Raw genomic sequence first — 26637 nt, forward strand, 5'->3', positions numbered from 1 at the left:
CCTGGTGCAGGTCTACAATTTTGTTTCTGGTGTCCTTTGACAGCTCTTTGGTCTTGGCCATAGTGGAGATTGGAGTGTGACTGTTTGAGGTTGTGGACAGGTGTCTTTTATACTGATAACAAGTTCAAACAGGTGCCATTAATACAGGTAACGAGTGGAGGACAGAGGAGCCTCTTAAAGAAGAAGTTACAGGTCTGTGAGAGCCAGAAATCTTGCTTGTTTGTAGGTGACCAAATACTTATTTTCCACCATAATTTGCAAATAAATTCATTAAAAATCCTACAATGTGATTTTCTGGATTTTTTTCTCTCAATTTGTCTGTCATAGTTGACGTGTACATATGATGAAAATTACAGGCCTCTCTCATCTTTTTAAGTGGGAGAACTTGCACAATTGGTGGCTGACTAAATACTTTTTTTCCCCACTGTACCAAAATATAGTTTTTGGGTGGAGTTTTCCTTTAAGTAGGTGCTCATACAAATTAACATTTATTTTATGTCAACTACGCTCGAGTTGCATATACTTTCCCCCATACACTCCTGTTTCCTATTGGTTCTGACAGTGGTCACCATTCCAAACCACAACACACATCAGTAAAAGGTTAAGCAGAAACATATACATCGACCCAGTCCACACAGCTGTGAGTACATGTATTAAAATGTCCACCTACAGAAAGAGTGAATAGATGTGTTCACTTGGTAAGAACAGACTTTTTAAGGTCCAGTTTTGAATGGAAGCCGCCACACTTTTGACCAAAGCAAAATAATGCTCACTGTTAAATACAAGTCACACAACCTCAATCTAAAAGACGGTTACATTCTCTCTGTTGTTTGTTCTATTGAAACAACAGAGGGGATCCAAAATGTTTCATATGAAGTCACACAGTCTAAAATGGAGCATTTAAACGAGCCAGAAACATCAAATCAAACACGTAAGCAACGTCATCTTTTCAACCTAATTGTCAGGTCAACAACCTCAGCAGGACAGTAACTAAATTCAACAGCAATGTTTACTGTAGTGATGTAGAAATGAAAAGTAACCGATCCCCAAAAAGTACTCTTGGCATTCCCCACCTCTCCCCAACTGGCCCTTTCAACATGGTCTCATCTTTAAGCTTAGGCGGGTCATTTGTAAAGAAAGAAAAAGAGGAGACTGTATTATGTTGTTTTAGAGGTTCACACTCACATACATGCAGTGTGGTGTTGGCTGACTGTTTGGGCAACTGAAAATTGTTGCATCATGACAAGACCATGTACAATCCAGAGGCTGGGGTGTGATAGTAGGGGAAATAAGGCCCTGTCTCCAGCGGTAATTCCTAGTGACACACACTGTCATGAGTGTTTTACAGTACGGAGTGACAAAACTCACAACAAACAGCTTGTGATAATCAGAAAAAACACAAAAGTATTCTGTCATGAAATTCCACTAGGTTGTAAAAAATATTTCCTGGCACGGGTTAGTGTATAATACATTGGTGTGAATTTATTGGTTGGACATAGTTTGTATATTGTTGGAACTATTCGTTCTGATGCGTCTGAATTGTTTTGAGATAGTGTTTTTTCTTGAAATCATATCCTTTGTAAAAATGTCTTAGACACAATGATTGTAGGTCCTTGTAGGTCATACAGAAGCTATGTATCGCCTATGTATTACCATCTCCTTCAAAATCCTATAACCCTTTTTACACCTCTAGTTCTAATTTAGGCTGGAATAATACAACTACATGTGAGATTTGACTGTTCAGGATGTAACAATATGAAGGTAGTATCGCTTTATAAATGTTGATTGCAGTCAGTACCTCACAACCTACAGTAGATTTATATATGTCTTATAATGAGGATATTCACCTTTGACAGTCAACATTCATTTATTAGTTTGGAGATGTCTTCTGGTCATTTCTCATTGAAATTAATCCTATCAGTATGACCTTTTTTTTTTTTACCAACTTTATTACAGCTTGGCTAAAGGTGAGGCAGCTTGATTGAAAGACAAAGGGTGAGTACACACCACCAAAGAAACCATTAAAAACAAATTATTTTTTAAATGTTTTGTTGTTTGTCAAAATATTTCTGAATGAGAAAGACGATGTAAAAGCTCAAAATGTCATCACAAAACATGAAATGCCTGCAGGGGGATTGTAGTTCCATTCATTGGAATAGAACAAAAACATCATTGTACAGAGAATAAAAGGTGAAAATAGTGAATTGAAAATGCCTTTAAGTTCAGCATAGCGAGGGGGAAATAATGTGCCTTCTACTTTGCTTATTCCAAATAGTGCCAATGTTTTAAATGTGCTGGCATATCTAATTTCAAAAACAAATTGAAGAGAGAGGAAAGAATACAAGTCATCCACAGTGAATAGGAATTGGCTCAGATAAAATGAAAACAAGGACAGTTTTCGAGACTAACTGTCCTCCACTGTCTTCCTTTAGATTATATTTCTGTGTGTGTGTTTTAAAGAGGGGGGGGGGGGTAATGTTATTTATGGGTAATAATATTTTCCTCATGTACATTTTTCGAAGATGATACGTAAAGCGTTGGATGTGTTTTGGAGTTATCAAAAGGTTTGGAAAAAAAGAAAGGTGGTGGCTTGAGACCAGGCCTGCTCACAGTATAGTGGAAATAGGGTTCTTATGAGCTTTTGGTATGCAGAAGAGGACGTGTGTGCAAACACAGTGGGAGAGATGAACAGAGCCGATGTGTAATTCTACACTCATAGGAAAGCCAACAGCACAATCATAATGAAGAGAGTGGAAGAGGGGACAACGGCATGTTGACGAGGGGAAAAATATAGAATTAATAGAAAATAAATTCAGAACAAGGCACAGAATTTTCTGCAAATGGTTGAACTAAACAAAATTCGTACCAGCAGTTTTGGGAGGTGTCGAATGGTGAAGCTCTCTACAGTGATTTCTGGCAACATCTGGCAACCCCCAAACCCCCCTCCCTCCCTACCCACCCTTACCAAAAACCTACTCTCCCCTCCCTATCTTTCCACCTTATACACACAAAACTTTTCCTCCTCAGCTGCACAGACTGGACTATACATTGTTCAATCCCGGGAAATCCCCCCTAAACCCAACCCAACCCATCCTACCCAACCCAACCCAACCTCAACCCCAAGCACCCCTCACCCAAAGACAGTGTGGAGTCCCACAGGAGACATTATTGGGGCCCTGTGATTTCTATATGTAGTACTCCTTTTTCTCGTCCGAATTGTTGTGGCCCCCCTCTGCGTTGATAATGGCCGTGTCTGCGTCTGCTGCATCGTCGGCTCCTTTAGCTTCATGCGTGAAGTAGGTACCTGAAGGGGGGAAAGGACAAGGAATTAACAAATCATAAAAATGGACACTTCATTCCTAAGCTCCTGAATGCCTAGTCATATGTTTCCTTGGCATTTACAAGCAAATCATTGAACCAAAACAACCCATGAGGTTAACTGTAAAATATATATTGTATTATCTCATAAAATACATATAAATAGAATCATTAAACTTTTGCACACCTACACAAACTCAAATTATACATCAGGTGCTAGGTTTTTAATTCTGGTAGGTCAATTCTTTATTTGCCACTGCAACCCCCTCTGTTGGCATTCCTTGATTGGCATTCAAGATTTGCGCATGAAAATCTATTATTTGATTTCCATGAAACAAGCCTAACCGCGGGATGCTCAAGATTCCTCTTCAGCTCAGCTCACGCCTCCAAATTAACCTTGTCAAGTTCAACGAACAAGTGGGAATGAGCAATCCACTTCAAATTTAATTTCCGACAGGGATTATTCACATCCCAACAGTTTTGGACCTGATAATAAAGGCGATAGCCCAGATCGAATGGAGAAGGGCAGGGAGTAATTTGGAATCAAAACCAAAACCATCGGCTGCACTCTAAAGACCACCCCTTCAAAAGTACAGTAGCCATAACAGAGAGACAATAAGATGGGGCTCAGGAGGTATGATATAATTTCTAAAACAGAGTTTGGGGGGAGAGGGAAGTGATTTTCTGATTGCCCTGGACAATGCTAGTATGACACTGAGTAAAATAAATCATAAAATGATAGTGTGTCTGTGCTCTTTTTAAATGTTTAACCTTGTGATTCCACAGAGGTGCTTCTAAATAGAAAACAAAAGGGTTTGTCACATACCTTTGTGTCTTGCAAAGTACCGTCCCAAAATGATGAGTAGACAGAGCATGGCAAAGACAACCACAGCCACCACTCCTCCGATGACCGCATGGTCGACTGCTCTCGGTGCTCCCTCTCCAGCTCTGGAATCTGTAAGCACAGTAACAGAAACAGCTTTTAGAGAATCCACTAACAGTGCATGCCAATGGGAAGACATCACGTCCACTTTGGTGGATAAGAGATCTCCAAAGAAATAATGATTACATAAATCACCTATAGTATATTGTCAGCTACTCCAGCCTTTGGAGTTGGAGAGTAAGGGCTGATATTACAAGTTGGATGTAGGGGTGTAACGGTTCACCAAGCCCATGGTTCGGTACGTATTGGGGCCACGGTTCGGTTTCGGTACAGCGGGAGATTTAAAATGCCAACAGTCACTGTAGTTAATTTGTATTTATTTAAGAAAATACAAAGTGTTGGTATTCCTGATTCCATATATGATCATGAGTCATATAATACCTGATGAGAGCACAATCAGGAATATCAACACTTTGTATTTTCTTAAATGAAAACACATCAACAACAACACTAAAATAAAGTGGCTCAGACATTGTATAGGACTATGCTATAATGTTTTCTTACAAAGACAAAAATATGCACACTTGTGTGACTCTCATTAAGGGTTTTTTAACACTGTACTTCTCATTTGCCACTCCGGGGTAATGTGATGGGCTGTCAGTGTTAAGTAGCTCTCCGTAGCCCTGGAGGTCCAGCCATCTGTAGTAAGCACAACACAGGCTTTATCTTGCTTTCTATAGAGTGGGTACTACCGGTTTGCTGAAATGGGTGCGAGAGGACGAAGTTCGTAACGTGGCTCGAGCACTTTTCACGAGATGCTGAAACCCCCTATTCTTCTCAACCACCGAGAATGGGCACATATCCACGACTATAAACATACCCCTCACTCTTTCATTTATTTGGCCCAGTCAGAATAAGCTGCAAAAGGGATGCTTGAATGCAGAGGGGAGATTCAGTTGTGTTTTTGTTTTTTTGCGTTTTGGTCTTGCTCCGGTGGTAGGAATACTGGGGTGATGTCGGCGTAAATGTGTCAACATTTGCATAAGCTATCCATCGCCGTTGTAATCTACTGGGAAGCCAAAATGTTCCCAAACTTGAGATTTAAACGATGATGGAGAATTGTTTTTATTTATCGACCTCACCACTCGCCATCGTACAGAACTAGTTCCTGGCTGCGCCTCACAAAAGGACAGTTTGAAATGCTCCAATTAAGATCTACATTTTGATTACAATGTGTACAGGCTCTAGTGTACAGGCTCTACAGAATGACCTGAAATTTGTCTTTTTTTCTAGTTTAGATTTACTCAAGAGGCCTACAACGCAGCGTTTTTTTATGTATTAATTTGGGTTCACAGTGCAGACCGAACCAAGGTCCATGCACCGAACGGTTCGGTACGAATACGTGTACCGTTACACCCCTAGTTGGAAGAAATCCGCAAAATGGGAATTCTGAAAACATTTATGAAATTACACAAATAAAGGACATGATGATCTTTCTAAAACACACAATATGATTCAAGTTAAATTTATATTTTATATTCCAGCTTCCACTATAATGAAACTAAATATCAAATTGACTGAATCATATAAAATGGCCAGAATGTGGATAGAGTTTGATTTGTTAGGCAGAAATTACTGTCTTTAGAGAATCTCTATACAAGATGCATTTACATATCACATAGCATGTTATCCAATTTACAGTAAGGGGATGCATAACTCTACTGTGGTTGGCCATTTTACTGAACAGCAGAAGATAGTGGAACATTTAAACATGATTTATGAAGTGATACAGGCGGTTCTCAACTTCGATATTACTGAGCAAGCACCACTGTTCAAATAAATCTGGCCCCTGCCTAGTCTCGAGTCAGAGCCAGAGAAATACATTTAGCCTGCAATGACTAAAAAGTGCGGATCCCAGGCAATTTCTAAGAAAGATTTATACCAGCTTGGCCTGAAGAACAAGGCGCCTGCCTCAGAGGCTCCAAGCTGTAATGATATGTGAAGGTTATTGATCAAGTGTAGGGATCCATGACAACCAAAAGTTAATGGCGGTTTGTGGACTAGATTGGTTCTTCACAGCGCAAAGGAGGAGCAAAATATTTCATCGATAGCTCACACTCTGCTAGAAAATGATTGAGTTTGGGGGAGAGAATAGATAGGAGACCGGGGGCTTTGACAAGGCCTTACGTCAGCGACAGAGGGAAAAGTTTCCGATTCATTGAGGGATTATACATTTGTAAAAGTGAGAAACTAGCTGTCCTTTGGTAATAGCCTATGCTACATATCACAGCTACATTCCCATATACTGTATATCAAAGACTCACAGGTTCCATTTTGTCATTCTGGGTGTTTAACTCCAGACTTATTTATGTAAACAGGTGCATCTCCTCCAAAGAGCTATCTCGGAAAGATAGGAAGGCTAGAGGGAATGGAGAAAAGGAGGGAAAAATGAACAACCATCCTCTTTGCAATCGACTCGCGTGGAATCCATCAGCCCATCCCTCATAGTTACACACCGCAATCTCCTGCACTCATCTCTAGCCTAAAACCCAGCTCAAGGCTTTTCCTGTGGGAGCTCAAAAAACTAAAACGGCTGGCCACAATTTATTATAGGATAACGAAGTGAGAGAAGCCCATGCTGTTGTGGAACACGCCCCCCTCCTCCTCACCCAACTCACCTCATAAACAACTTACTGGTGGGGGAGGGAAAGGGGGACGAGAATGCCACAGTCACAGTGCTACTTGCCAAACTCAACCAAACATTACTTGATAAACCTAATAGGTTATTTTGACTTCAGATTTCCTTTTCCCGCGCTGGGCAGTTTCAATTAAAGTCGGCAGAAATCCTTCTGACACCTAATTCTCTCTTGTCAAGGAGGGAGGTGAAGACGTGCGTTAACACACTTTCCTACTAAGATGTTAAAGTGGACTTGGGCTACGCCAGTCCGTCGGGGCTGGGAGATAAACAGAGTCCTATGGAAATGTCAGGGAATTTCGCTCTGTCCCCTCCCCTGGATAAAACGTGTCCTTTTTCAGTTAATTTTGTACTGAATGAGGGACGGGTAGATGAGGGAGGGAGGGAGGAGAGGAGGCACTGGGTCCACGGTGAGTTTGACGTCCCACTCAGGTCATTTGCTCCAACTGCACTTGTACTTGACACTAATTAACATAAACTGACAAATGGACTTGGCTTGGGGAGCTGACTGTCGCCTCCCATCCCGCATTGGGAGTGATCTGACCCCCACTTGACGCCCACCCCTACCCCTCCCTTCCTCCCTCGCCCCGCCCTCCCCTGCCAGCCTCTGTGGAGCAGCCGTATGACAGGGGGCCGGGGAACGCAGTCAACAACAATCAGGCTGTAGATTGGAGTTTATGATGGCTCGCAGTGAGGGGCGTCGCTCAGGTAAAACAGAACGCCACTGTACTCTAACGCAATCAGAGGAGGAGAAATTGTAATTTTATAAAAGTCCACTGTGTACCAACATTGTTGCATTGTGTAATTTCAGAGAGGGCAGATGGTTTGGAAATGAGTTGCTTCACTCTCGCACACAAACCAACAAACGCCTAATTTCATCCAGCCCATTCTGCCCCCGAATATTCAATAATTCACAGGGAATTGCCATGGTAATGAAAACCCCTGAAATTTCTCTCCATCCAAATTGACTGAAATGAGTCACTTAATTAAACATATTGCACGGTGCTTATAGAGGAGTCATTACCACCAACAGCAATCCGTGTTAAACACTTAAGATTTAATCGTATAAGACTGGAGGAATGGAGCTGGAGGAATGGAGCGTTCCTGCCTTTCTGCACGTCAAACAGATATGGGAGCTAATAAGGAGATAACAAGGTGTATGTTTTCAACTGATTGAAAGGAAAACCTTAAGGCAGATTAACCCTCCGTCTCCCTTCACCACGTGGATTAAGATCAATACCATAGTCAATAAAAACAGGTATACAGTCGCTTTTGGGTGAGGCAACACAACAATTCTCCTTTTGTTGCATGTTGGAAATGATATCTGGTTGACTTTTTGTCTCGCACAGTAACCTGGTTTAAAATTAATCCAATTGTGCATTCTCACAGCACAACAAAGTGTTGTTATGTCTAACCTAGACACACCTGGTTCATGTTCTGTCTGAACAGGGCCCAGAGTGTAAACCTCTATGTAACCAAATGCCTTTGAAGACAAATTGCCAGGACCCAGCGAGCACAGGCACCCAGATCTCTCTATCCTCCATCACCCATCTTTCTCCACAGCTGGCCGCCCCGTGGAGAGGGGAGATTACTAAAGACATGGAGAGATGGCACCTCAGTGCTACAAGATGCCAGGTAATCAGGGGCGGATGTTTTCCTCAATCCCCGGCCTGTCTGGGGTGTTATCCAGGTTATTACCCAGAGGCTGGAGCCCCCCCAAGAACACATACTATGGGCCAGCCTGGTGTTAATAGGGCACAGTGGGCAACCATTCTTTGTGAGGCGTCAGGCCTGTCTCAAGCTCAACTAAGGTCATGAGAAGAGAAAGTGTCTGAGGTGGAAAGTTAGAACTACAGTACCAGTCAAAAGTTTGGACACACCTACTCATTCAAGGGTTTTTCTTTATTTTTACTATTTGTTTAAATTGTAGAATTCTAGTGAAGACATCAAAACTATGAAATAACACATATGGAATCATGTTGTAACCAAAAATATATGTTATATTTGAGATTCTTCAATTAGCCACCCTTTGCCTTGATGACAGCTTTGCACACTCTTGGCATTCTCTCAACCAGCTTCACCTGGAATGCTTTTCCAACAGTCTTGCAGCACTCCATCACTCTCCTTCTTGGTTAAATAGCCCTTATACAGCCTGGAAGTGTGTTGGGTCATTATCCTGTTGAAAAACAAATGATAGTCCCACTAAGCCCAAACCAGATGGGATGGCATATCACTGTAGAATGCTGTGGTAGCCATGCTGGTTAAGTGTGCCTTGAATTCTAAATAAATCACAGACAGTGTCACCAGCAAAGCACCCCCACACCATAACACCTCCTCCTCCATGCTATCCGGTGGGAACTACACATGCGGAGATCATCCATTCACCCACACCTCGTCTCACAAAGACACGGCGGTTTGAACCAGAAATCTCCAATTTGGACTCGAGACCAAAGGACACATTTCCACCGGTCTAATGTCCATTGTTCGTGTTTCTTGGCCCAAGCAGGTCTCTTCTTCTTATTGGTGTCCTTTAGTAGTGGTTTCTTTGTTATTTGAAATGTTCCGTATTGACTGACCTTAATGTCTTAAAGTAATGATGGACTGTTGTTTCTCTTTGCTTATTTGAGCTGTTCTTGCCATAATATGGACTTGGTCTTTCACCAAATAGGGCTACCTTGTCACAACACAATTGATTGGCTCAAACGCATTAAGAAGGAATTAAATTCCACAAATTAACTTTTAAGAAGGCACACCTGTTAATTGAAATGCATTATTGCATGGAACTCCGTTCCATCTCATATTGCTCAAATAAACAGCAAACCTGGTTTAAAAGACAAACAGATAAAGCAACAACTCATGGCACAATGCCTCTCCCCTATTTGACCTAGATAGTTTGTGTGTATGTATTGATATGTAGGCTACGTGTGCCTTTAAAATGTATGTAGTTCTGTCCTTGAACTGTTCTGGTCTATTAATGTTCTGTATTATGGCATGTTTCATGTTTTGTGTGGACCCCAGGAAGAGTAGCTGCTGCTTTTACAACTGCTAATGGGGATCCTAATAAAATACCAAAAAGATTCCAGGTGACTACCTCATGAAGCTGGTTGAGAGAATGCCAAGAGTGTGCAAAGCTGTCATCGAGGCAAAGGGTGGCTACTTTGAAGAATCTCAAATATAAAATATATTTTGATTTGTTTAACACTTTCTTGGTTACTACACGATTCCATATGTGTTATTTCATAGTTTTGATGTCTTCACTATTATTTTACAATGTAAAAAATAGTAAAAATAAAGAAAAACCCTTGAATGAGAAGGTGGGTCCAAACTTTTGACTGGTACTGTATGTGCTACAGTGCATTCGGAAAGTATTAAGACCCCTTGACCTTTTCCACATTTTGTTACGTTACTGCCTTATTCTAAAATATATTAAATAAATAAAAAGTATTCAGACCCTTTGCTATGAGAATCGAAATTGAGCTCAGGTGCATCCTGTTTCCATTGATAATCTTTGAGATGTTTCTACAACTTGATTGGAGTCCACCTGCGGTAAATTCACTTGATTTGACATAATTTGGAAAGGCACACACCTGTCTATATAAGGTCCCACAGTTGACAGTGCATGTCAGAGCAAAAACCAAGCCTTGAGGTCGAAGGAATTGTCTGTAGAGCTCCGAGACAGGATTGTGTCGAGGCACAGATCTGGGGAAGGGTACCCAAAAAATTATGCAGCATTGAAGGTCCCCAAGAACACAGTGGCCCTCATCATTCTTAAATGGAAGAAGTTTGGAACCACCAAGACTCTTCCTAGAGCAACTGAGCAATTGGGGGAGAAGGGCCTTGGTCAGGGAGGTGACCAAGAACCTGATGGTCACTCTGACAGAGCTCCAGAGTTCCTCTGTGGAGATGGGAGAACCTTCCAGAAGGACAACCATCTCTGCAGCACTCTGCCAATCAGGCCTTTATGGTAGAGTGGCCAGACGGAAGCCACTCCTCAGTAAAAGGCACATGACTGCCCGCTTGGACTTTGCCAAAAGGCACCTAAAGACTCTCAGACCATGAGAAACAAGATTCTCTGGTCTGATGAAACCAATATTGAACTCTTTGCGTCACATCTGGAGGAAACCTGGCACCATCCCTACGGTGAAGCATGGTGGTGGCAGCATCATGCTGTGGGGATGTTTTTCAGCGGCAGGGACTGGGAGACTAGTCAGGATCGAGGGAAAGATGAACGGAGCAAAGTACAGAGAGATCCTTGATGAAAACCTGCTCCAGGACCTCAGACTGGGGGCGAAGGTTCACCTTCCAACAGGACACCAACCCTAAGCACACAGCCAAGACAATGCAGGAGTGGCTTCGGGACAAGTCTCTGAATGTCCTTGAGTGGCCCAGCCAGAGCCCGGACTTGAACCTGATCGAACATCTCTGGAGAGACCTGAAAATAGCTGTGTTTCGACGCTCCCCATCCAATCTGACAAAGCTTGAGAGGATCTGCAGAGATGAATGGGAGAAACTCCCCAAATACAGGTGTGCCAAGCTTGTAGCGTCATACCCAAGAAGACTCGAGGCTGTAATCTCTACCAAAGGTGGTTCAACAAAGTACTGAGTAAAAGGTCTGAATACTTGAGTAAAAGTGATATTTCAAAAATGTCTAAAAACCTGTTTTTGCTTTGTCATTATGGGGTATTGTGTGTAGATTGATGAGGACAATTTAATCAATTTTAGAATAAGGCTGTAATGTAACAAAATGTGGAAAAATTCAAGGGGTCTGAATACTTTCCGAATGCACTGTATATCGGTAATTTACTGTTTTTCACAGTTGCCAGGCAAAAAGCAGGCCTCAAAAGCGGAGAGCCTTCAATGAATTCTGCTTACACTACGTTCAGAAAAGTGAAATTGTATTGTGAACTGTACATAGAAAGAATGTAATATTTAGACTTAGACTTAATTTGAACAAATGGGACCAAAATGAATGAAAGTAAAGGATGAAAATATTATATTTTTCAAGTTTATTGAAAAGTCATCTAAACTTTTCCTTTCAGCAAATATATGTAAATCTAAAGACTGAGTCTTTTCAGCTGCCAAAACGCAACATTCAACCCAAGGTAAGCTGATGTATTGAAGTCAGAGAGCCGTCTTCATTGTATGGAGAAAATGGCAGACAGAACCAGTCTCTAGGTAGTCCTCAATCAGACAACAACTCAAACAAACACCCAAGTGACATTTCAAAGTCCAACTCCAAGACAAAGACCAAAAGAGAAAGAATAGGTCCCAACAAAGCTGGTGGATGCAGGAACTTGGGGTTGAATTGAAATATCAGTGTGAACACAGTTGTGATGAAGGGAAGGAAAGGATGACTCTCAGGGGGTGTCCATCTGCAGACCACATTGGGAGTGATGTCATGTGGGGTTACCCTCAAACACGCTTCCCTGATAGAGTTGGTGACCGGCCCTTATAGGATGTCATCGACAGACAATGGAGTCACGGTAACACTCGCTGAGGGATCGCTGGCTTGAGAGGGTCAAGGCACTCTGCTGTCCACACCTTTTGTAACCCGAGACACATTCTCTGACAACCCGAGAAGAAAACACAGGCATGATGGCGTCTATGGCGTGTTGCTGCTGTGATGTGGCGATGTGTCATGTGAGTAGCAGCACCTTCCTGAGGGGTTCATCAACTTGGATTCCTTTGGACCAAAGACACCACCAAAGAAGGAGTGTTCTTTTAAGATTTGTCCCCTCACACTTTTTCAAACGGGACACCTTCGGGTAATTTCCCTCCCTCCCTCTCTCTCGATCTATCCATCTAAACTGAACAAAAATATAAACACAACATGCAACAATTTCAAAGATTTTACTGAATTACAGTTCATATAAGGAAATCAGTCAACTGAACTAAATTCATTAGGCCCTAATCTATGGATTGGACTGGGAATACAGATATGCATGTTGGTCACAGATACCTTAAAAAAAGAGGTAGGTAGGGGCGTGGATCAGAAAACCATTCAGTATCTGGTGTGACCACTATTTGCCTCATGTAGCGCAACACATCTCCGTCAAATAGATTTGATCAGGCTGTTGATTGTGGCCGTGCGAAGTTGCTGGATATTGGTGGGAACTGGTACATGCTGTCGTATACGTTGATCCAGAGCATCCCAAACATGCTCAATTGGTGACATGTCTTGTGAGTATGCAGGCCATGGAAGAACTGGGGCATTTTCATCTTCCAGGAATTGTACAGATCCTTCTTGCAACATGGGGCTGTGCATTATCATGCTGAAACATGAGGTGATGGTGGAGGATGAATGGCACAACAATGGGCCTCAGGATCTCGTCACGGTATCTCTGTGCATTCAAATTGCCCTCGATAAAATGCAGTTGTGTTCGTTGTCCGTAGGTTATGCCTGCCCATACCATAACCCCACCGTCACCATGGGGCACTCTGTTGACATCAGCAGACCGCTCGCCCACACGCCATACATGCTGTCTGCCATCTGCCTGGTACAGTTGAAACCGTGATTCATCTGTGAAGAGCACACTTCTTCAGCGTGCCAGTGGCCATCGAAGGTGAGCATTTGCCCAATGAAGTTGGTTACCCACTAAAAGGACGTTAGAGGCGGCTTATGGTAGAGAAATTAACATTAAATTATGTGGCAACAGCTCTGGTGGACATCACTGCAGCCAGCATGCCAATTGCACGCTCCCTCAAGTTGTTTGACAAAATTGCACATTTTAAAGTGCCCTTTTATTGTCCCCAGCACAAGGTGCACCTGTGTAATGATCATGCTGTTTAATCAGCTTCTTGATATGCCACGCCTGTCAGGTGGATGGATTATCTTGGCAAAGGAGAAATGTTCACTAAAAGGGATGTAAACAAATTTGTCCACAAAATTTGAGAGAAATAAGCTTTTTGTGCATATGGAACATTTCTGAGATGTTTTATTTCAGCTCATGAAACATGGGACCAACACTTTACATGTTGAGTTTATATTTTTGTTCAGTATATATTGTCAGTGGGAAAGAAAATAAAATCTGTGTCTATAGTTCTTGCTAAGAATGTATTGTCCCCAGTTATCCATACCTCCCTGTGGTTTCTGGGTTTTGATCTAGAACAACACACTCCAATTTACCCCCAAACGACCTGAATGACAAACGCCCAAGCTATATACTAGAGCCCCACAGACACCTGACTCTGTCCTCCCTTCACTCCTTTCCGTCCTCATTCTCTCTTTCTCTCCATGATTGTTTTGTTAAGTGTCGCCAGAGGATAGAGAGGGTGAGAGTGTTTCCAGCCCTCTCCCGGTTGTTTGCTGTTCAGGTGGAGAGAGAGAGTGGAAATGTGTTGTTTTCTCTCCTCCACCCCCCCAACTTCTCCCCATCTCGTGAGTGGAGACTGTAGCCACACTTGATCTTGCTCTCAGAGTCAATTACTTTGCTTCCTCGGGATAAGGCTGCTGTTGTTTTTTAGCACCCTGGATCGGGGTGCTCATTGTCAAGTTCTAATAACTTTCTCAAAGGAAGCACACGATAGCAATAGATGCTATCTTCTGGTGGACAATTAAAATGGTATTCAGTCTGGCCTATCACCATCTCTCCTTGTTTTGTTGCCTTTCAACATTTAGGATGCACTCACACACACACTCATATGCACAACATTATTTTAGTAAATCTCTACCAGGGGTTTCAAATACATTAGTCGAGCCAATTTATGAGCATCGCTCACTGAAAGCAAGGATATGTTTCAGGGTTTTCTTGAAAATATCTTCTTACCTACCCAATTCCAAGAACAGCCTCCAACTCCAATTGTTTTTCAGCCTACGATGCTTATGGTCAGCTGTTGCAACGTAAATAAATCCCGATCTGAGGTGAACTATTCTAGAGGCTAGCCTAGAGAGGCTTTGTCTACATGCCATTGGTACTGTATACAAAACTGTAAATGAACATTACTGTGTGTATGTGAGTGAGTGTGTGAGTAAGTTTCTGTGAACTTGACTCTCTTATGACATGTAACTGTATGTGAATGTACCCAAGCGTGTTTGTGTGTGTTTAAGTCTGTGTGTGACTGAGTCTGTAAATATGTGATTGAATGTGTTGCGTTCTGTGCTGTGAACACACTGCGTTCCCGCTCATGGTGGCGTGTAGATCTGTAGCTCTGGCCTGTCCCCCGCTAAGGTCCGTGTGTGTGTATTATGAGAGGGAATGAGGAGACTAAGCCATTTTCAGATTAGAGATAATTAGACGGCACCACAATGAGGCGAGCTTGGCAACAGGCAATCTCGGGCTCTGCTGGAGTGTGTGGCTGTGCTAGTGTTCACAGGGCAAGACATGTGTACACGTGTGTGTGTGTGTGTGTGTGTCACAGGGGCTACTAAATCATAGCTCTGCAGTATGTCGTGCCAATCTTGTATATCACACACAGCAGCATGTTGATATGCATGTTCTCTTATGGGGCTATCCTTCTCATTGTCTTATACTTAAGCAGGTCTTATAAGTATTAGGTATAAGGCAGGGTTGGGGTCAATTCCAATTGAATTTGAAATTCCAATTGAATTTGAAATTCCAATTGAATTCTTAAATTCACTCACGAAGAGAAGAATTTCCATTGAATTCAATTTAAATTTCAACAATCTTCAAGTTATGAAATTGGAATTGAAATTAGACTGTTTGGACTGTTTGAATTGGAAAAACATTTAATCTTTGTAATTTAACTGGAAATCAATATTTGTACATTGCCCAGTAAATGGAATGAATGCACTCCGTATAAAACATTTACTGCAGGATTTGTTTAAGCTTAAACTTGTATTTTGATTTCCAGTGACATGATCAGCCTGAACAGTGACATGATCAGCCTGAAAGCCTGAGGGAATTTAATTTTAATTAAAATGTGTGGAATTGTTGGGAATAATATTGAATTGGGAATTGAATTCTTGGAATTTACCTAACAGAGGAATTAAATTATCGCTGAATTCAAAGACTGAACTTGAATTGAATTAAATGGAATTTACAAGGAGAGGGAATTGAATTAGAATATCATTTGTGGAATTAACCCCAGCCCTAGTATAAGGTCTGAAGTTCAGTGTTTTTACCCAAATCAATGTGCCGATAGAGGTTAAGGATATGTGAAAAAACTCACTCACTCTTCCATCAGCGTCAATTAGCGGCGTGGTCATCTCCTCACGACCACAACCAACAACGGCAACTGGGGCAAGCGTCCAACATGTAGATATTGCTCTGCCATTTTCTGGTTGCTAAAATTATACATTGCCCAATTTCAGTTTAGGTGACAAAACAAGCAAGCGTAGAGAATAATTGTACCATCTAAATCACTTTGAAATATCTTTAAAATAACAAACAATATCGTATTTTCAGCAGCTTGAAGCTGGTGGACAAAACCGAAAGTAAAAGACTCAAAAGCTAAATTTAAGGAAGTTGCGGGGGAGGGGAAGCGGATGGGGTAGAGCTACTTGAATTCAGGTGTTATAGGCAATTCACCTAGTTTCCACAAGGGGGCTTTGTTTCAAATGTATCTCCTTTAAGTACCACCATTTTAGTATGTGTACGTAAAGTCAGAGGCAGTTCAACAAAGAACAGTGAATTAAACCTGTGCGCAACTTCCCCATGACACATTTACCCAAACGTCTCTTTCCACATTCTCTGAAATATAAATCAAAACCTACAAGAGCGTACGGAAACAAGGTGTCCACACCCCAAACAAGCACGTTGCCGTTTCGGGAGTGCGATCAATTTGAAGAGGAGCAATGCCAACCCCTGGGGGGCACCAAAAGTATCTAATTTCAAAGGATGTGTTGGCAGCGGCCTCATCTGAAAGACAGGAGATCTGCTAATTGGATCTTCTAATCTGGTAATTAAGCATGATTGCAGTGATTGCAGTGGTGTGGCTGTGCTGCCTGCAGATAGGAAGAAAATCAAAAGACAGCAGCATCCAGCAGGTGGGTGCCATACAAAACTACATTCATAGCTACATATACTACATGTGTTACTGCATAGCCTCACTAGATATGCCTGCATCACTACTGCACTGGCCCTGCTGTCAGTGAGTGGAATTAAAAAGTCAATTGAGCCAATTTAATGATGTCAGTTTAATATTTTGCCTCCTGGATAATGCGTTAGTTTGCTTGTAAATAAAGTAGCTCAGCTTAATGCAAGTCAAGAAGCCGTTTGAGACAGAATGTGTGTGACTAGACTTTGGTAACTGCTTGTTTAACTTGTAACAAAGAACCTGTACAAGTTGACAGACAGTCAGATGATTGTGTGCCAAAACTGAATTGGTTGGATGGTTTGATTCTTTAGAGTGAATTTCTTTAAACACTCACTGGGAAACACAATTTTAAGAGAGGTAAAACTGTCCTGTTTTTACCTTCACAGAAGAGAAAGCATCAAATCAAACTTTGTCACATGCGCCGAATACAACAGGTGTAGACCTTACCGTGAAATGCTTCCTTACAAACCCTTAACCAACAATGCAGTTAAAGAAAGAATTTAGAAAATATTTACCAAATAAACTAAAGTAAAAAATAATAAAAAGTAACACAATAAAATAACAATAATGAGGCTATATACAGGGGGTACCGGTACCGAGTCAATGTGCGGGGGTACAGGTTAGTTGAGGTAATTTGGACATGTAGGTAGGGGTAAAGTGACTATGCATAGATAATACACAGCGGGTAGCAGCAGTATAAAAACAAATGGAGGGGGGGGGGGGGGGGTGTCAATGTAAATAGTCCGGGTGGCCATTTGATTAATTGTTCAGCAGTCTTATGGCTTGGGGGTAGAAGCTGTTAAGGAGCCTTTTGGTCCTAGACTTGGCGCTCCGGTACTGCTTGCCGTGTGGTAGCAGAGAGAACAGTCTATGACTTGGGTGACTGGAGTCTTTGGCAATTCTTTGGGCTTTCCTCTGACACCGCCTAGTATATAGGTCCTGGATGGCAGGAAGCTTGGCCCCAGTGATGTACTGGGCTGTGCGCACTACCCTCTGTAGCGCCTTATGGTCAGATGCCAAGCAGTTGCCATACCAGGCGGTGATGCAACCGGTCAGGATGCTCTTGATGGTGCAGCTGTAGAACTTTTTAAGGATCTGGGGTCCCATGCCAAATCTTTTCAGTCTCCTGAGGGGGAAAAGGTGTTGTCGTGCCCTCTTCACGACTGTCTTAGTGTGTTTGAACCATGATAGTTTGTTGGTGATGTGGACACCAAGGAACTTGACACTCTCGACCCGCTCCACTACAGCCCCGTCAATGTTTATTTAGCCAGGGAAAAACACATTGAGACCTAGGTCTCATTTGCAAATGTGCCCTGGGAACAATACAGAAAAGAACATTATATACAATTTAAAACACTAAATTAAATAAATTGCAAATATGATATACACAATAAACAATCCAAACCCATTTATCAATGTAAAAATCCCTTTCTCCTAAACTGACCCTGAGACAACAACACATCCAAATGAAATGTTACTTGGAGATTATTCCACATGATAGGGTCCTGGTAGGAAAAGGCAGATTTACACGTGGAGTCTCCAGCATTAACCAACCCTGTGATCTAGTGTTGTAATCCGAGTTTCTATATTTCAACAATGATGTTAAGTCAATTGGTAGTTTATTGAGTAAGGCTTTATGAACAAAAACAGAATAATGAAGTGACCTACGTGTTTTTAGCGAGGTCCAACCAACTATATAATAAAGGATGCAGTGTTGAGTGTCAAAACTGTCAGATTTTCGGCCCACCTTTTCCTGTAGTCCACAATCAGCTCCTTTGTCTTGCTCACATTGAGGGAGAGGTTGTTGTCCTGGCACCACACTGCCAGGTCTCTGACCTCCTCCCTATAGGCTGTCTCATTGTTGTCGGTGATCAGGCCTACCACTGTTGTGTCGTCACCAAACTTAATGATGGTGTTTGGCCACGCAGTCATGGGTGAACAGGGAGTACAGGAGGGGACAAAGCATGCACCCCTGAGGGGCCCCAGTGTTGTGGATCAGCGTGGCAGACGTGTTGTTGCCTACCCTTACCACCTGGGAGCGGCCCGTCAGGAAGTCTGTGGATCTGTTGGGGCGATATGCGAATTGGAGTTGGTCTAGGGTATCCGGGATGATGCTGTTGATGTGAGCCATGACCAGCCTTTCAAAGCACTTCATGGATACTGACGTGAGTGCTACGGGGCAGTAATCATTTAGGCAGGTTACCTTTGCTTCCTTGGGCACAGGGACTATGGTGGTCTGCTTGAAACATGTAGGTATTACAGACTCAGTCAGGGACAGGTGGAAAATTCCAGTGAACACACTTGCCAGGTGATCTGCGCATGCTTTGACTACATGTCCTGGTAATCCGTCTGGCCCCGCGGCTTTGTGAATGTTGACCTGTTTAAAGGTCTTGCTCCCATCGGCTACCGAGAGCGTTATCACACTGTCGTCCGGAACAGCTGGTGCTCTCATGCATGCTTCAGTGTTTGCCTCGAAGCGAGCATAAAAGGCATTTAGCTCGTCAGGTAGGCTCACGTCACTGGGCAGCTCGCGGCTGGGTTTCTCCCTTTGTAGTCCGTAATAGTTTTCAAGCCCCGCCACATCCGACGAGCATCAGAGCCGGTGTAGTAGGATTCAATCTTAATCCTGTATTGACGCTTTGCCTGTTTGATGGTTCGTCTGAGGGCGTAGCGGGATCTCTTATAAGCGTCCGGATTAGTGTCCCGCTCCTTGAAAGCGGCAGCGCTAGCCTTCAGCTCGATGTGGATGTTGCCTGTATTCCATGACGTCGTCGATGCACTTATTGATGAAGCCGATAACTGAGGTGCTATACTCCTCAATGCCATTGGATGAATCCCGGAACATATACCAGTCTGTGCTAGCAAAACAGTCCTGTAGCGTAGCATCCGCGTCTTCTGACCACTTCCGTATTGAGCGAGTCACTGGTACTTCATGCTTTAGTTTTTGCTTGTAAGCAGGAATCAGGAGGATATAATTATGGTCAGATTTGCCAAATAGAGGGAGAGGGAGAGCTTTGTATGCATCTCTGTGTGTGGAGTAAAGGTGGTCTAGAGTTTTTTCCCCTCTGGTTGCACATGTGACATGCTCGTAGAAATGAGGTAAAACAGATTTAAGTTTCCCTGCATTAAATTCCCCGGCCACTAGGAGTGCCGCTTCTGGATGAGCATTTTCTTGTTTGCTTACGGCCTTAAACAGCTCGTTGAGTGCGGTCTTAGTGCCAGCATCGGTTTGTGGTAGTAAATAGACGGCTACGAATAATATAGATGAGAACTCTCTTGGTAGATAGTGTGGTCTACAGCTTATCATAAGGTACTCTACCTCAGGCGAGCAATACCTTGAGACTTCTTTAATATTAGACATCGCGCACCAGCAGTTATTGACAGCCCCTTGTCTTACCAGACGTAGCTTCCCTGTACTGCCGATGCATGGAAAATCCCGCCAGCTCTATATTATGTGTCGTCGTTCAGCCACGACTCGGTGAAACATAAGATATTACAGTTTTTAATGTCCCGTTGGTAGGATATTCTTGATCGTAGATCTTCCATTTTGTTTTCCAATGATTGCACGTTGGCCAATAAAACGGATGGTAGTGGAAGTTTACTCACTCGCCTATAAATTCTCAGAAGGCAACCCGACCTCCTTTTCTCCATCTTATCTTCACACAAATGACGAGGATTTGGGCCCGTTCCCGAGAATGCAGTATATCCTTCGCGTCGGACTCGTTAAAGAAAAAATCTTTGTCCAGTGCGAGGTGAGTAATTGCTGTTCTGATGTCCAGAAGTTATTTTCGGTCATAAGAGGTGGTAGCAGCAACATTATCTACACAGTAAATATAAAAATAAGTTACAAACAACGCAATTTTTTTTACAAAATAGCACAGTTGGTTAGGAGCCTGTAAAACGGCAGCCATCCCCTCCGGCACCATTATTGGAAAGTGTATAAATACAGTTGAAATCGGACGTTTACATACACCTTAGCCAAATACATTTAAACTCAGTTTTTCACAATTCCTGACATTTAATCCTAGTAAAAATTCCCTGTCTTAGGTCAGTTAGGATCACCACTTTATTTTAAGAATGTGAAATGTCAAAATAATAGTAGAGAGAATGATTTATTTCAGCTTTTATTTCTTTTATCACATTCCCAGTGGGTCAGAAGTTTACATACACTCAATTAGTATTTGGTAGCATTGCCTTTAAATTGTTTAACTTGGGTCAAATGTTTCGGGTAGCCTTCCACAAGCTTCCCACAATAAGTTGGGTGAATTTTGGCCCATTCCTCCTGACAGAGCTGGTGTAACTGAGTCAGCTTTGTAGGCCTCCTTGCTCGCACATGTTTTTTCAGTTCTGCCCACACATTTTCTATAGGATTGAGGTCAGGGCTTTGTGATGGCCACTCCAATACCTTGACTTTGTTGTCCTTAAGCCATTTTGCCACAACTTTGGAAGTATGCTATTTGAGATGTGTGTTCCGGATGGAGTAGGGTCTCCTTTTATAAAAAGACAAACAGTGATTCTAATTACCGATTACACTGAGGCGTGGCCTATTGAAGACAACAACCTGGCTCTATTTCATTCCATTTCCACAAAATTTCCTCGGCAGAGAACGTCTGGCGTTGCTTTGAAAGCGTTTTCAGTTAAACATATTAACAATCTAATTACTTCAAAAACACAACTTTGGTCAGGTTGAATAGAGTCATCATTTAATTTCCAAAATCATGATCTGGGAGAGCTCTGCCATTTCGATCTTAATTGTTTAGTTAATACATTTAATCTGGGTGCCATGGTAACCGTAGACTGACAGGTGGAAGGCATGACATCTCTCCAAAAGCCGTTTCAATCCATGGAAGAGTATTATTAGGTCATGACTTCGCTATTATGAGATACGGGGACAGTGGGGAAAGGTGAAAATAATGTTAATTAATACCAAGTCTTTTGTGGTTTTTCCACCGCCTGTACAGCCATTATGCACATAACAAATGGGAAATTGGGTTCCATGTTACTCCATGAAGTCCCCTCTCCATTCACCGAGTTTCGGGGTCAGGATTTTAATGAAAGAAAAAGTATTCCATGCATTGCGGTATTGAACCAAGTTTTCTGAGTTGCACGTCTTAGGAAAGACCTACATAAATGTGGATGTTTCAAATGGAGCTCTATATGGTATCTTGGCAACCATTTTAAAACCTCAATGAGACTTTGATATAATCATGGACTTCGAAAAATATAGACCAAACATAACTGACATTCAGGTCTGTGAGCTATAAACTCAGGAAGTTTGAGTTAGAACTATGTCATAGTTCCCTCCATAACCGCATCCTAATGTATCCCAGTGGCCTCCTGAGTTTGTAAAAATGTTCAGGGGACTCGCCAGGTCCAGATACTCTGCAGCTCGTCTCATAGATACAACACTAGCCCCGTTGATAGGAGGCAGAAAAAAAAGAACAGAACAGCAGAGCAATAACTGTTTTCACTTCGCCGTTTGCCCTTTCTTCTCCACTCCGTCTGTTTATCATCCCCTCTCCAATTTCCCCCCCTCTCTGTCACCAAGCTGCCTGGAGCCTTGTCATTACCGTGCCGGCCGACAAACTCCCCAAGATTTATATTTACAGTAGCGAGGGGTGGACAGGAGTGGGCCGCCGGTGTGGCACGGAGGCAGGGGAGGGAGAGGAGGGCAACCTTTACAAGCCAGTTAAACCAAATATATGTTTTGCTTGACAGAGGGTGCCTGAGGACTCCTTGTATCAGACAAATAAACCACCCCATTAAATTCCTGCCGCTTTAATGTAGTTGTAAAAAATAATAATAAGGAAAGGCAAATTGATCTTGATCTGATAGATCTTGTGGCAAGTGAAGAATTAGGGATGGACGTTGTGGCAGGGCTCGGTTGAAATTGGATGTTGCTTATTTTCTTAGTGTGTCAACATATACAGTACCAGTCAAAAGTTTGGACACACATACTCATTCAAGGGATTTTCTTTATTTTTACTATTTTAATAGTGAAGACATCAAAACTATGAAATAACACATATGGAATCATGTACTAACCAAAAAAAGTGTTATTTTGAATACTTCAAAGTAGCCACCCTTTGCCTTGATGACAGCTTTACCCACTCTTGGCATTCTCTCAACCAGCTTCAACTGGAATGCTTTTCCAACAGTCTTGAAGGAGTTCCCACATATGCTGAGCACTTGTTGGCTGCTTTTCCTTCACTCTGCGGTCCAACTCATCCCAAACCATCTCAATTGGGTTGAGGTCGGGTGATTGTGGAGGCCAGGTCATCTGATGCAGCACTCCATCAATTTCCTTCTTGGTCAAATAGCCCTTACACAGCCTGGAGGTGTGTTTTGGGTCATTGTCCTATTGAAAAACAAGATAGTACCACTAAGCGCAAACCAGATGGGATGGCGTATCACTGCAGAAAGCTGTGGTAGCCATGCTGGTTAAGTGTGCCTTGAATTCTAAATAAATCACAGACAGTGTCACCAGCAAAGCACCCCCACACCATCACACCTCCTCCTCCATGCTTCACGTATTGGGAACCACACATGCGGAGATCATCCGTTCACCTACTCTGCGTCTCACAAAGACATGACGGTTGGAACCAAAAATCTCAAATTTGGACTCATCAGACCAAAGGACAGATTTCCACCGGTCTAATGTCCATTGCTCGTGTTTCTTGGCCCAAGCAAGTCTCTTCTTCTTATTGGTGTCCTTTAGTAGTGGTTTCTTTGCAGCAATTCTACCATGAAGGCCTGATTCACACAGTCTCCTCTGAACAGTTGATGTTGAGATGTGTCTGTTACTTGAACTCTGTGAAGCATTTATTTGGGCTGCAATTTCTGAGGCTGGTAACTCTAATGAACTTATCCTCTGCAGCAGAGGTAACTCTGGGTCTTCCATTCCTGTGGTGGTCCTCATGAGAGCCAGTTTCATCATAGCGCTTGATGGTTTGTGCGACTGCACTTGAAGAAACGTTCAAAGTTCTTGACATTTTCCGGAATGACTGATCTTCATGTCTTAAAGTAATGATGGATTGTAATTTCTCTTTGCTTATTTGAGCTGTTCTTGCCATAATATGGACTTGGTCTTTTACCAAATAGGGCTATCTTCTGTATACCACCCCTACCTTGTCACAACACAACTGATTGGCTCAAACCCATTAAGGAAAGAAATTCCACAAATTGACTTTTAACAAGGCACACCTGTTAATTGAAATGCATTCCAGGTGACTACCTCATGAAGCTGGTTTAGAGAATGCCAAGAGTGTGCAAAGCTGTCATCAAGGCAAAGGGTGGCTACTTTGAAGAATCTCAAATATAAAATATATTTTGATTTGTTGAACACCTTTTTGGTTACTACATGATTCCATATGTGTTATTCCTTTCTTTTCAGGCTGTTGACCTGAAGTAGGAATAAATATATTTAAATAGTGGAGTATGGTAGTTATTATTATTATTATTATTATTATTATTGTAATTTTTGTTTTTAAAAATTGTGAGTGTAGTGTTAGATAGTAGGGTATTTGTTGTATTTTTTATTTTTTAAAGCAAAGTATAAGGGAGTTATACTCCAGTGTAGTAACTAAGTCGCTCTGGATAAGAGCGTCTGCTAAATGACTAAAATGTAAATGCAATTTCAAAGTTTTAATGTCTTCACTATTATTCTACAATGTAGAAAATAGTAAAAATAAAGAAAAACCCTGGAATGAGTAGGTGTGTCCAAACTTTTGACTGGTACTGTAGATGCCCACACCACTGTGTTGCATTATGTAAATCTGTGTAAACAACACAAGACAACACTGGGGACCAGAGTTTACTCATTGTGCAAGAGCCAGGGGAAGTGAGGTTTGTAAGGGCTAATCCAGGATAAGATTACTGTTCCAGGGAACGGTGCAAAGCCTCAGGCGAGCAGGGCCCATTCCTCAAAAGCTTCCCTTATTTCCAGAGAGCAGAGGGATAAGGGCTCATTCTTGTCCCTGGCTGCCAGGGAAGCAGTCGACCCTCACCGACGAGCATACAGGGAGGTTCACTTTGACAGCCGTCACCTTTGCCTCAGCGCGGTGGTGGCCGACGTACAGCTGGTTGATGGCTTTGAGTTGGACAATGAAACCTCCACAAAAAGCAGGCAAAGCAGGTGGAGGGAATAAAATGTGATAATGAATGAATGTTGGCCTAGCAGGGTGTTTCATTTCCTAGCTGTAGGCCACTGTGAGCTGGCATTGTCAGGTTTTGGGGTGATTTTTTGTCCATTTTTGAGGACACACGGCGCAATCTTGTAGAGCTTTCTCATTGAGGCCATTGTTCGCAAAGCACGCAGTGATAATGGAACCCTTTAGCAGACTGAGTACAGTGTTGAGAAGAGGTGATCTCTAATCCAAAACCTCATCTCAAAGGGGTCTCTGCTCTCATATCTGCTATTCCACAAATCGGCTCATTTTTCAGCCAGTCATTGTACCGGTGCTTTAAAAGACTTGCGACATTCAGAATGTGCATAATTTCTTTGAAATATAAATCTTAAGATTGAACCAAATAAATTAAGGCATATTTGGAAATACATTTCCTTCGAGGTGCCAAAACAAATTTTCTAAACTGGTTCACAGAAGGGAAAATTGAAGAATAATTTAAGAAAATGGCTCAAATGAAGGGCCAGAGCTTTGGAAGATAGCATTTGGAGTGGACTGGGAGCGATGGAGAGGAACTGCAGGTGACTGAGGGACTGTTTGTTCAGGAGACAAAACTCATTTCCATACTCATATGCCCTGTTGCCAGCAACCACCACCAATGATTCTCACTTCTCGCCAACCGCCAGGGAGTCCAAGCCCCAGACGGCCCCATGGGGGTCCACTTAACCATTAACCGAGGATGAGTTAGAGTGGGAGAGGAAGGAGGGGAAGAGGGTCCCCTTTTGGTTGTCTGCCTTAATAGTTTGTGAGTCTCCTGGCTAATTACTGCAGCATATGCGACTAACCTGAGAGAGCCCCACAGGTGGGCTTTCAGGCATGGAGTGGCAGGCTCACAGACACACCACGTGCTACAAACACACACCAATCATTAACACAAATGCACCTCACACTAAACCCACACGTACATATACTATCAACGTACACACAGACACACGCACACAGCGAAACAGCTCTCAGACATACATGCCATTTACAAGCATGCCGTGTTCACACACAGTCTCTCCCACCTCTTTCCCCGCCAGTAAGCATGACTTCCAAAGCCAGTGGACTCCTTAAGGCAGTAATCAAGGAGTCAATGAAAACCCTGACAACTCAGAGAAACCCGAAGAATAAACACACCAGGGGAAAAAAATCGGATGCGGCATGTCTCGCGATGAATCCTTGAGGTGACTTGTGTTCCCGTCATTTAATGACCAGGTCTTCTTTTTTATGGCATCCAAATGTGACAAACTCTGTTCTGTATTAAAGGGAAAAGATAAGTCTTCTGCTTCACCTGCCACAGTTCCAGCTGGGAGCAAAGTGGCCATTATCCTGCCGTCTTCCCGCTCCACCATTGCTCTGCCAGCGGCTTCCTGGGCCTAGCTCAATTATCCCCTCCTCCTCTCGCACGCCGCCCTCACAGGCAGGTTGGCAGGTGTGTCCTTTCGAACACGCTCACCTCTCCACATAGAGGGCAGAGCTCGCCATCAACTAATGGAACAGACGTCTGACTATGCCCTTTCCAAAAATAAAATGTTGATAAGAGCAGAAGATTCTGCCAACCCAAACAGGGACTCTCAAGG

At 42.6% G+C, this 26637-nt stretch overlaps 1 protein-coding gene across 1 annotated transcript in view; it reads right to left on the bottom strand.

The window, feature by feature from the left end:
* Positions 1-3185: 3185 nt before the first annotated feature.
* LOC311142057 (cell adhesion molecule 1-like) overlaps positions 3186-26637 on the bottom strand; it is a gene marked incomplete at both ends in the record, with an annotated part of 471507 nt that continues 448055 nt past the window's right edge. The window contains 2 exons of the mRNA XM_084177610.1: positions 3186-3304; positions 4145-4273. Coding sequence (XP_084033736.1) covers positions 3186-3304; positions 4145-4273 — 248 coding nt within the window. The remainder of the gene's footprint in view (positions 3305-4144; positions 4274-26637) is intronic.

The sequence above is a fragment of the Coregonus lavaretus genome (genome assembly GCF_964263955.1).
Source record: "Coregonus lavaretus genome assembly, chromosome: 15".
In the NCBI taxonomy this organism is placed as follows: domain Eukaryota; kingdom Metazoa; phylum Chordata; class Actinopteri; order Salmoniformes; family Salmonidae; genus Coregonus; species Coregonus lavaretus.